The following is a 13051-nucleotide window of genomic DNA, read 5'->3' as shown; positions in this document are numbered from 1 at the left end:
AAAGGATGGAAATGGCTGTAGGAACACTTTCTTCCAGAAGAGGGAGGAACATAGGGTGACCGACAAGAGCGGAGGTAGAAGCACGCAGGTGGATTACCTCTTGTGCAGACAATGTAATCTAAAATGAGGTTACTGACTGTAAAGGAGTGGTAGAGGAGAGTGCATAGGATGGTGGTGTGTAAAATGAGTCTGGCGGTGGCAAGGAAGAGTAAGAAGACAAAGGCAGTGCAGCGATGCTGAGAAAGGAAGAGCGCTGTGTGGCTTTTTGGGAAGAGGGGAGACAGGCTCTCGGTGGACAGGAGGAGCTTTCAGAAGACTGGACAACTACAGCCAAGGTGATCAGAGAGAAAGGCAGGAGAGTACATGTACTTGGTATATCTTCTGTCAGGAAATGGGAGGAGACTTGGTGGTGGAACCTCAAAAGTACAGGAAATCCTGCAAGGAAAGGAGGATAGCGAAGAAGAAGTGGGATACTGAAAAGATTTACTCCAATCAAAGAGCAAAAGTAGCTAAACTACATCGAAGATACTTCAATGGGGTGGTGCCTCTTTGAAAGAAAGACTACATTTTAAATTCGGTACCTAAGAACATTGAGTTGTAAAAGCCTTTGGTAATCAAGTTTCGAACTATCGCTGCAATATCAGTGCCTTGGAATAATGGGAGTGACAGCACTGTGTTATTATTAAAATAACTCAACATCCATCCATATATATATATACATATATATATATATATTATTTTTTATTATTATTTTATTTTGGTTTTTACTGTATTTACAGTCTAAATAAAAAATGCAAATGCAAAATTTTTTGTTAAAATACAGCTTACCTGTTTTCCTATTTGGATACGGTCAGGCATGTCACAGTTTGAAACGGATGTTGAATCATAGATGTTCCACATGTAACAGGTATGTTTTCCTTCCATCCATATAATATTGACCTCTAACCTGATGTAGCATGAATTTATTTTCCTCTCAGTCCAAATATACAGCACACCGCTGCAGCTTCTCTTGGTAATTCATGTTAACGTCCGCCGCTGTTCTTGCTCGATATTATGTAAATAATGAGGGAGGAATCTGGTTTCTGGGAAGCTTAATCTTAGTGTTGCGCTCAAGTCCGCACTATCTGAGACCAAGACTTACCAGAGACCAGAGCTGACAGAGACCAAGACAAGACCAAGACTTTTGGGAGTCCAGACGAACAACGAGACAAGACCGAGACCAAAACAAGCCGTGACTGTGACAAGACCAAGACTATAAAAAAATGTAATTTAAAAACCATGACCATACCATGGCTTCTTTCAAGAAATAATATTCATCTCAGAAAGACCAAATTAGATTCGCTGGTATTACTTACAGTTCACATTAGCTTATGTGTGTTTGTTTTCTTCCACGCAAAGTTTGACTTTCTCCCCACAGTGTAAGTTGAAGAGTGCAGAATTTGCACACACTGCAGAATGTTTTGTTTTGCATGTTGTCTTACATATGAAGTCTTTGTCAGTAAAGAAGCCACATTTAATTACCATTAAGTTAGTACATATGTCTTGACTCTCCACGCTCAGATTCGTAATTGCGTCTCGCGCCTTTTCACTTCTGCTCATGTGCAGGAGGGGCGAGCGTCACAATACCACTAAAGCTGCAGTCATTATGTGGTTGTGGAGGGTTAGTAAAATATAAATGGAAGGTATTTGTTGTTTTACCAAGAGCTTCTCCTTATCATCACATTAATGAAGTTGACGAATAGCAGATCAGTGCAGGTCTTGACTGGTGTCGACAGAAAATCCCGAGCGCGGCCAGTCCGAGACAAGACCAAGACTTCTGGAAGTCAAGTCCGAGACCAAGACCTTCAAAATTTGGTCTCCAGAGTCCCAAGTGTTACAACTAGTTCATACTACTTGTAAAAACAGTAACACTGAAACATAAGAGGATCAATTTTGAAAGTCTGGTTTTAATTTAGTCTATTAAATGCATGTAAGCGTACTATCAGTTCACATCAATATAGACTCCAATAAACCTAAAAACAGAATAAATCATCAGAACTGTTGTAAAGCAGACAATGATGTAGATACAGGCAGATATTCTATGTAGGCAGACAAGGTACAGAAAATTAGTTTGGGCTATTGGCCAGTGTATTACTCCTGATTCTACAGGCCACTGCGGTTATGAGTGCTGCTCCTTTTCCACTTCCATCCTCAGACTTATGGAATGTCACCTTGCACTGTGGTGCCAAATCCTGCAATGTCTCTTGCACGACTCCTGCAAAACTTTGGATTGAAGAGAAATTAGGGTTATAATTTAGGGGTTAAATCTTTATGAAAGGGGAATACATTTGTATTAAAAGGTTGGGGACAAACCATACTTACTGAGGGTGCATCTTATAAAGGGTGCCATCAACCCCAACTGTAACTGAGAGCTGTTGCATGTTGCGGTTCTGTCTTATTTTATCAACCACAGCAGCTAAACCAGCACCACAGAGCTGTGCTGCCCGGCGTGAGACAACGCTGCAAACCTCCTTCACGAGGACGCTGTCATCACACGTTGAGCTGGTAAGACCAAGGTGCTGCAAGATGAAACGGATCTGACGCATGGCCAAACGGTCACTTAAGGGATCAGACAAACAAAATCAAGGTTACACACTGAAAGTGTGTGTGTAAAAGTATCGTTATATGATATTCTTAATACACATTAGGATATTCAGAGTTCGGGTGAAATTTCAGAATTGATTAATATTCACTATAACCTTTACAGGTGAGCTTAATTTGACTTTCTTGAATGAACATGTCCAACTGTTCAATGTTTTAATACTATGCATAACTTGCTGTTCTCATACAAAGGAGCTGAAATTCACTGAAGCTGGGCTCTCATGGGAAGGGAGTGTGTGTAGTGTAGTGTGAGAGAGAGAGAGAGAGAGAGAGAGAGAAGGAAAGCGAGAGTCTATCGTCTGAATTCTGAAAATGTGATGTGCCTTGTGTTTAATGAAAAAAGTGGATACTTTTTTTTTTTTAATCAACATAATAACGGCCCATAACATAACAATGGCATATAAATAATAACTTTGCCATTTTTAAAATGTGATAGGCCAATAACATAACAACTGGCCACTAACATGCTTGATTAAATCACGAATTCTGCACATTGTAAATTGTGAAATTTGGGAGATTGGTGGTACAATTGTTTCATTGTCAATAGTTACTAGGATGTTGTGTTGTTATTGTTGTGTTAATCGTAGGTCAGGATAACAAAGGGCCTGACTGGTCAGGGTAACAGATATCCTCACAGACCAGGGTAACAGACGACCTGGGAAAAGTCGGGTAACGAGGTGCCTACGAGTCCCGTCGTAGACTGACTTGAAATCGGACTCGGTTTCATACAGTGACGTTTCGGTAGATGTTGGGGATTTTGGGACCCCCAAAAACCGATTTAGAATGAGTGTGCCACTAAAACGCTGGGGTGTGAATTGGACAGTAGAGTGTAGAGGTAGTGAATGCGATATGTATCAGAGTGATTACCAGAAGTCATTGGAGGATTTGTGGATTGAAATAGAAGGTCAGTTGTTGGCTAGCATGGAAAGAAACAAGCGTAATTTAGAAGTGTGTGGGCAAAGTGGAAAAAGGAAAAGTTGGACACTGCAGGGTGGATGGAGAAAAGAGATTTGGATAAGAAAATAAAAACAATTTTTAAAAAAATTGAGGAGAAATGTCCACGAGATTTGTGCGGTGTCCACTGCCATGGCAGCTGTTCGGCGAAAAAGAGTGACAAATTGACCCACTATATCCAATTACGGACCTTCCCAAAAGTGGTCCCCCAGTGACTTCCCTATGTCCGGCTTTGCCGGTCGAGGGAGCCGCTCAAATGACAGACCAAGACACCGGGGAAGTAAAACTCCCATCAATCCCGGACGAGCCCCCAGTCAACAAGGTGGGTTAATATACCAAGAATTGTCTTTAAAAGATCTTGAATTTTTACAGAAAAGGCTGCCCGGACTGGCTGCTGGTGGTGAAGCGTGGATTCAGAAAATCACGGCTTTTTTATAGTGTATGTAAACACCTGAGTTCAGCTTTAACTGTGAAAATGCATACTTTCTCCATCTTTGTCTATCTCTCGCACACTACCTCTCTCTCTCTCTCTCTCTCTCTCTCTCCATGTATTTGTCTATTTAACTTGATGGTTAACATGATCTCTAGTCCTCTGCTCTGTCCTCTCCTCTGCTGCTCTTGAGCTTTTTAAGCTACTGTATCTCCAAATATAGTGGACGTTATAGGTACAGGACCTTTATTATGATATTGGCCAGTTATTTCGTTATGGGCTTATTACATTTTTAAAAGGGCCAATTTATTATGTTATGAGCTTCTTCCCATTATGCAATATTGGCTTTTTTTTTTGCACACATCAAACAACTGCATATATTTTTACAAATAAAATCCTTCTACTTTTCATGTTGTAGGTAACAATTACATCTTACAAGTAACAAGACAGAAAACAAACAACTGTGATGCCTATAGTAGTTACTGTGGTAATCAAGTATAAACCGAGAAGAAACTGACTGTGAATAATCCATACCTTTCAATTTGTGACAGGAATTTTGTCTCAAAGATGCCCCAGGTCTTGAGTCGCTCAGACAGTTTCCCTCGAAACAGTAAACCCTTTGCAGTGAACTCCATTAAAACATGTCTCACTATCTCTCCCAGGTACATGCCACTGATCAGCTTCTCATACCTTTAAGGGGAAATTGCATTGGGTTGGCTACAGGAACCTTTTTATTGGGGTTAGTTGTCAGTGAAAACAAATTAACATTTTTTATGTAATAAATTAGACTTTAACACGAATAAACTACATCTGCTAAATCCAAAATTTGGAAAAGTGAATGAATTGCCCTTCGTGTAAAGTACCTCTGTTTTCCAGGATTGCTTGAGGAGGCATCAACAACACGGTCGAAGTTTGTGAGGAAATCATCCAGTTCGCCGTTTTCACCAAATGCTCCCCATTCCATATTGACACACATGCGTCCGTCATCACCATCCACCATTTCTATATTCTGCATCTCCTCCATGTAGCAGGCATTGGTCCCTGTGCCTGAATTGTAGGTAGGCAAAAAAAACTTTAATTACTGAAAAACAATACTAAGGAGTAAAATACTGAAAAAACCTGACCAAATAATTTTCATACAAATGCTTTTTTTTTTAAATAAATCTTTAATAATGCCAGGGGATGACACTTACCAACAATCAGTCCCACTTCACACTTGGGGTCCTCATAACCACAAGTCATCATGGTTCCTACTGTATCATTAACTACTGCCACAAAGCTCAAGTCAAATTCCTGCAAGGAGTGGTAAAACCAATAAAAGAGGGTTACCAACTTTAAAATGTTGAAATTAACTGTCATACAGCAATTGGCAGTGTTAGATGAAATCCGCAGGAGAACAAAATAATACCAGACCTCTGTAATAAAACCACCTTATGAGAACTGTTTTTGTCAATCTTTTGAAAAATATTGTATAGCTTTTTCAGTTTTTACTGACCTATATGACGTTTATGTTGGAGTCTTTTTTTGTTTTTTTTTAATGATGCCTGGCTTGTGCACTTTTCACCTACGCGCATTCTTCCATCTGTACTTTTGACATCTGTACTTTTGACACACCCAACGTGCGTAACCTGAAAATTTGTGCACAAGCATTTGAGGTTGGCTGTAAATTGTGGAGCATGGAGTTTTACTTGTGGACGTCATAGAAATCCATTTGGAAAATATAGCACACTTTAAATATGAAAATACAATCCGTAGTGGATAAGTCGTCGCCTGTAAGACGTGTGCACCGACCCGTCTAACACGCTACACTTCAAAGGAGAGCATGTGTTTATTTGTTTTGTTTTTTGGGTTCTGTATAAAATAAATCCAATAAAAATAATGTAATAACTCAATCGTGCTTAAGACTGAACGCATGTTTGGAGGTCCATAAATTAAAAAAGGGGCGTGCCTGCTGTTCTATCAATCAGCAATGCCCTCAACCTTCCTTGCGCCACAGACCAGGCGAGTGATTCTAACGTATTTGACAACCGAGATAGAAGTAAATAAATGCAAATTCTGACATGGTAATAGAGTTTTTTCCTGGGTGGATTCAGATGTAGCATTATTTTATCATTTTTGCTGATTTGTGCTGATATTTAACCAGATGCATTGTATTTTTTCACTAAAATAAGCAAATTAATTGCATCTATCTGCTGTTAGGAGTTCTGGAGCTATCTGATGGGAGGGGGGGGTTGTGAGCTTGTCAACCACAGTAAACACATTGTTGACGTTCTTACCGATTAGTTCAGAAAAGTGTTGCTGTCTAGCCCTGACTAACTCTTGGTTAACATGACAAAGACTTTGTCTGTTGAGGTCATTGTCAATTTGGAGTTTAGTTTTTCTCCACTTACGTTCCGCTTTCCTACACTTTGATTTCGAGGTCTTTACCATCATTGTCATCCTCCACGGTGTTCTAGGTCACCTCAAGATTGTCTTAGTTTTAATAGGAGCGACAGCATTCATGACATTTGAGATTTTTCAGGTGAAATTATCCAAACGTCCATCAGCTGTCTCAGCATTCGCAGTTTGTGGCACAGCTGTGGTCTCCATAAACTTAGTGGCGGTACTCTCATTTACTCAGATTTTTTCCCCCATGTTATTGTCAAAGTAAATGTTAAAGTCTACCGTTATGGCAAAATAGTTGTAGTCCGTACAAATAACTGACAGCAGTTCTGAAAAAATATTACATTGTATCTTGGAGGTCTACAAATCAAAATAATAAAGTTTGGGTCACCTTTAACTAAAAGAAAAGATATATTCAAGCGCTAAAATCACTCAGTATGATTACTTTACACTGAAATAATTATGTAAAAATAACAGAAATACCACCGCCTTTTTTACCTACTTGACACTTCATAAAATTAAAATGTGTTGGTGTTGCCTCATTTAAAATGGTATTACAGCCACTTCCTGTTAACCACGTTTCATTTAGTAGCAAAAGTCTCGATCATAGGTTATAATGATGTCATTAATCAACATTGATTTATTACTCAGTAAGCTGATACTGAAAAGAGCTAGTCTCGCAGAGATAACTGGAGACAATGGTTTGATAGATGCACATTTTATCCTAACTAAGTTTGTAGTTCTACTTTTTTGTGCCACATTTCTTTGACCAACTTTCTGTTCGTTGTAATTACAGGGATGAAAAATGCCTGATCTCCATAGGGGTCTGACTTATTCTGGAAAAGACCCCGCCCATAGTCAGATTTGGAGATACGATTCAGAAAATGGATGGATGGTTGTCTCAATTACGAATTTGAACAGCTTGAAAAAGAGCATCCTGGGCATTTACAACCCAAATAATCTTGCAATAATCTGATGGCATGGGACCTTTAAGACAATGAGAGAATTTGGGCAGTCGTTAACGCGTGCAGTTGCGCGCGTTTTTCCTCTTAAGCGAAAGAATATGAGCCAAACTACAATAACGAAAGCGGAGAACTATCTCCACATTTTTTTAATTAACCTTAAATCAAGAGTTTAACAATTATCCAAATCACACATAAAAATTGGTTTTGGAATGTATGAATCGAAATTTGAATGGAAATTCAGTCAAGCAGGCTGACATTAAGTTTCTGCAATGGCCTTCCCGAAAGCCCCAACTTCAACCCTATCGAACATTTGTGGACTTTGCTTAAAAACTGTATCTGCGCCAGGAAAGCAACCAAGATGAATAAACTTAAAATGAGCCAGTATTATGCCAGAAGCTTGTTGATGGTTCCAAAAGTATCTGGTCACAGTAAAATTAAGGTACATTTAACCAAATATTTTTAGGGGTGTATGACTATATACACAGTGCCGTGAAAAAGTACTGGCCCACCTTCTCAAATTCTTATATTTTTGCAGTTTCTCAATTTTAACATTTAAGATCATGAAACAAATGTAAATATCAGAAATATAACCCAAGTGAATTTAAATGCCGTTTTTAAATGGTGACATCATTTATTATAGAAAAACAAATATTCAAAGTTACCCAGCCCTATGTGAAAAAGTAATTACCCCCCTTGTTAAATCATGATGCCCTGCGATTGGCTGGCAACCAGTTCAGGGTGTACCCCGCCTCCTCCCCGATGATAGATGGGATAGGCTCCAGCACTACCACGACCCTGTGAGGATAAGAGGCTCAGAAAAATGGATGGAGGGATGGATGTTAAATCATGAATTGTGGATAATCACAATTTTTTGGTTAATTTTCACTGATCACACTCAAGCCTGATTACCTCCAGATCTGTTCAATCACAAAATCACTTAAACAGAAATCTGTCCAAACAAAATCAAGTCGGAAAAAAGATCTAAAAAAGCTGCAACAAAATGACACAATACAAAGACATCCCAGAACAGTTGAGAAATAGTAATTGACATTTATCAGTTTGGAAAGTGTTACAAAAGACATTTCTAAAGCTTTAGGATTCCAGCGACCCATAGGGAGAGCCATTATCCTCAGATGGAAAAAACATGGAACAAGGGTGAACCTTCCCAGGGTTGACCGGCCTACAAAGATTACCCCAAGGGAACAGTAATGACTCATCCGGGAGGACGCGAAGGAACTCAAGACAACTAAAGAACTGCTGGCCTTCCTTGCCTCAGCTAAGGTCAGTGTTCATGACATAACAAAAAAGAAGAGACTGGGCAAAAATGGTATCCATGCCAGAGTTCCAGGGCGAAAACCACTGCTGACCAACAAGAACATAAAGGCTTGTCTTACTTTTTCAAAATAACATCTGAATGACTTTTGGGAGAACTATATGGACTGACGAGAAGAAAATTGAGCTTTTTGGAAGGTGTATGTCTCGTTACATCTGGAGTAAATGGAGCACAGCATTTCAGAAAAAGAACATCCTACCAACAGTCAAACGTGGTGGTAGTGTGATGGTCTTGGGCTTCTTTCTTCTTCAGGACCTGGACAACTTGCTGTGATTGATGGATTCTTGCATTCTGCTCTTTAACAGAAAATCCTGAAGAAAAATGTTTAGCCATCAGTTCATGACCTCAAGCTGAAGCGTACTTGGGTTGTGCAGCAGGGTAACGATCCAAAACACACCAGCAAGTCATCCTAGGAATGGTTTTAAAAAACAAAATGAAGGTTTTAGAGTTGCCTCGTCAAAGTCTGGACTTGAATCCAATTGAAATGCAGTGGCATGACCTTAAAAAGGCCGTTGATGCTTGAAAACTCAATTTTTGCTGTATTCAAACAATTCTGCTCGGAAGAGTGGCCCAAAATATCTCCACAGAGATGTGAAACTCATTGCCAGTCATAGAAAATGAATGGTTTCAGTTGTTCCTGCTGAGGATGGCCCAACCATTTATTAGGTATAGCACAAGAAGTCCCACAGCCCAGCCATTTGGCCTTTCTACCTTCCATGCCCAAAGGGCAGCCAAGTGGCTGGATTAGTCTTGAACTAATATCCTAACTCGGGTGTGAACAGCCCCATCTTGTCACCATTGTTCTGTAAGTAAGGCAATTACTGAAAGGGGACTGATGTTGCTTTGACTTTACCTGAATAAATCAGTGTGTTGTAATATCACGAGAGGTAGAGGATTAGAACTAGTATTATATAATATTAATTCTATATATTTTATCTCACTATTCTGTGTTCAACAGGCTACAAATAGTAATGATATTTCCACTTTTGTGATCAAAACGGAAAAATATTTTCCCCTCCCTTCTTAGTAAGAGGTCGACACAGTTTGTTTTACATCATCAGATTTATTGCTGATGCACAAGATTCAAACAAGACGACTTCACTAAGAAATTACTGCAATGAAATATACAAACATAAATATGTGCAGCATGTGGATAAAGTGATAAATAAAAATGCTCGATGCATTTAGGCTACAAAAATCGTGCCGTGATGGTTGCATGTTCTTGTTTGTGTGTTTGACCTGAGTGCTGAATTCATTGTGCTCCAAGTCTTTTTGGCTGATTCTGTAAGCTGCTGGCGAATCTTATTGACTGTGTCCAGCAGGTTGGTCTTCCGGCTGATTAGTCGTTGCGTAAGTGACAATGATGTGAAGAAGTTGTCTGTGGTAACGGTTCTTCCTTTGTCCAGTAACGGTTCCATGAGCCTCATCACCACATTTTTGGATAGTCTAACCCATGGCAGGACTGGATATGCCAAGATATGGCATGACATTGCACACATAGAGACCCTTTCCAAAAAACTAGAATATCATGGAAAAGTTTAGTTATTTCCATAATTCCATTCAGGGCCCACAAATTAAACAATTTCAATGATTTGTTTATTTTTACATAATTTGGGCTTCCAGCTCATAAAACCCACAAAATCAGGAATTGAAAAAATTTTAATACTGTGAAGAAATAATCCCAAATTTTGCAGGCCATAAATGTTTGAAACTGAGTGTCACTCATTAATCATCTACTAAACTCAAAGCACTGGCGCCAGTTTCCCCAGGTGTCATTAAATGGCTTCAGTTTCGTTCAATTGTCTCAGTTGGGTTCAATATGGGGATGACTGCAGACTTGACAACTGGCCAGAAGACCATCATTGATACCCTCCATAGGATGGGCAAGCCACAAAGGTTCATAGCTAAGGAGGGTGGTTGTTCACAGAGTGCTGTGTCCAAGCATATCAATGGAAAATCCAGTGGGAGGACAAAATATGGCAGAAGATGCACCAGCAAAAGAGATGACTGTGGGCTTCAGCGGATTATCAGAGTGGAATGATGTGGGAGTCACAGCTTCAAAAACCACCACATTCAGACACATCCGGGAAATGGGCTACAACTGTCGGTTCCTCGGGCCAAGCCACTTCTGAGCCTGAGCCAAAGTAGGAAGCGTCTCAACTTAGCCAAGGAGAAGAAGGACTGGATTGTTGGCCAGTGGTCCATGGTCCTCTTTTCCGATGAAAGTAAAGTGTGGCTTTTATTCGGGAATCGAGGTTCAAGGGTTTGGGGGAAGACGGGCGAAGAAGAGAATATCCACAGTCAGTCATGACTTGGGCTGCAATGTCCAGTGCAGGTGTTGGTATACTCTGCTTTCTTAAATCCAAGGTCACCGCAACAGTCTACCAGATTGTTTTAGAGGACTTCATGATTCCTTCTGCTGAGGATCTGTATGGAGATGCAGATTTCATCTTCCAGAAGGACCTGGCCCTTGCCCATACTGCCAGAAGCACCAAAACATGGTTTGATGCCCATGCCAACACAGAGCTTGACTGGCCAGCCAAGTCGCCAGATCTAAACTCCACTGAGAATTTATGGGGTATTGTCAAGAGGAAAATGAGGGGCACCAGACCCAAAAAAGAAGAACTGACAACAAGCATCAAGGAAATCTGGGCTTCCATAACTCCTAGGCAATGCCACAGGCTGATTGCCTCAATGCCACGGCGCATCGAGACAGTGATTAAAGCAAAGGGATTCCCAACCAAGTATTTAAGATTAACATGTAGTTTTGAAAGTACCATATTTTGATTGATTTAATGTGACCCTAATTTTTTTCTTTATTTTTTTCGACAAAAACTGAGTAGGCGGCACATGTCTGACTGGTTAGAGCGTCAGCCTCACAGTTCTGAGGACCGGGGTTCAATCCCCGGCCCCGCCTGTGTTGAGTTTGCATTTTCTCCCTGTGCCTGCGTGGGTTTTCTCCGGGCATTCCGGTTTCCTCCCACATCCCAAAAACATGCATGAATTGGAGACTCTAAATTGCCCGTAGGTGTGAATGTGAGTGCGAATGTTGTTTGTTTGTATGTGCCCTGCAATTGGCTGGCAACCAGTTCAGGGTGTACCCCGCCTCCTGCCCGATGATAGCTGGGATAGGCTCCAGCACGGCCGCGACCCTAGTGAGGAGAAGCGGCTCAGAAAATGGATGGATGGAAAAACTGAGAAGTTAATGGTGATTTCGTCACAGTATTCAAATTTTTTGAATTCCTGATTTTGTGGGTATTATAAGCTGGAAACCCAAATTATGTTAAAACAAACAAATAAATACTTGAAAGTGTTTAAATTGTGGGCCCTGAATCTATAATCTATGAAAGTTTAACTTTTTGAATGGAATTACAGAAATAAATAAACTTTTCCATGATATTCAAATTTTTTGGAAAGGGTCTGTACTTGGATTTCAAGTCACATGCCACCCATAACTTGATGCCAAACCTTTTGTTGCAATGCACTGCAGGAAACGTAAAAAGTTGCTCGTCAATGGTGATGTACCTGCCTGAGTTTTAAGATGTGATGCAGTTGGCAACGAAAGATCCCCGAACATTGGAGACTGCTGCAAACCTGTCAGTCCTAACTTGTTCACTGCGCATGTCCTTGTCATTGAAGCATAGGCGTCGTATTATGCCTTGGAAGCGGTTTCGGGCCATAATGCTGATGATCAGTGGGTGTCCCAGTTATGCCGACCACGCGTCACACAGCGATCGAAGTTTGATCACCCTCGCAAGAGGAGGACGGCAATGAACACCATTAGTTTAGGGAGGGCCATGAACCAACTGTCATGCTGTGTCTGGCATCCATGCTGAATAGTCTCCTCATGAATAGTTCGAAGCATGCCAAGAGTGACGAAACAGAGGAAACTCTGTAAGTGACTCTGTGCCGTCTTTTGCCTTCTCTGTTGGACCAGTGTGTGTCTCCAGTCGACCTCGAAATATGAAATATCTAAATCGATGCAAAGATATCATCTGAATTATAATTACAAAAGATCTCAAGTATGCCTCCTCTCTATTGATTTAGGATTCTTTTCATCTTTTCCTAAAACACAACAGCCATAATCAGCAAATTGAAATAGGATGTTGAGGAAATCTTACCGGAAAAAAATTCATTCTGAACTTGGCTGACGGGCTGTGTCTTCTCCATCAGAGTCCCAGGGGTTGACTTTGTTCAGGATCATATCCAAAGCTTGCTGAGTGCTGTAGACTTTCGGCATCTTCGTTTTTTAGTTGACTGAGATCAGTGAACTGCTATGTGCCGTGAGCGCACTGCTATGTGCCGTGAGCGCATTTATCCATCTCGGGTGCCGAGTTTAGTCATCGT

General features: G+C 40.5%; 1 protein-coding gene across 1 annotated transcript in view; it reads right to left on the bottom strand.

The window, feature by feature from the left end:
* Positions 1-1926: 1926 nt before the first annotated feature.
* The window catches only part of hk2 (hexokinase 2), a 33003-nt gene continuing 21878 nt past the window's right edge, over positions 1927-13051 (bottom strand). The window contains exons 14-18 of the mRNA XM_061672940.1: positions 5218-5317; positions 4888-5071; positions 4559-4714; positions 2362-2598; positions 1927-2262 (exon numbers count right to left, since the gene is read on the bottom strand). Coding sequence (XP_061528924.1) covers positions 2106-2262; positions 2362-2598; positions 4559-4714; positions 4888-5071; positions 5218-5317 — 834 coding nt within the window. The 3' untranslated portion in view covers positions 1927-2105. The remainder of the gene's footprint in view (positions 2263-2361; positions 2599-4558; positions 4715-4887; positions 5072-5217; positions 5318-13051) is intronic.

Source organism: Phycodurus eques, chromosome 3, assembly GCF_024500275.1.
Source record: "Phycodurus eques isolate BA_2022a chromosome 3, UOR_Pequ_1.1, whole genome shotgun sequence".
Taxonomy (NCBI): Eukaryota; Metazoa; Chordata; class Actinopteri; order Syngnathiformes; family Syngnathidae; genus Phycodurus; species Phycodurus eques.
Note: the sequence above shows the minus strand (reverse complement) of the source record. Positions and strands in the feature narration are given on the sequence as shown.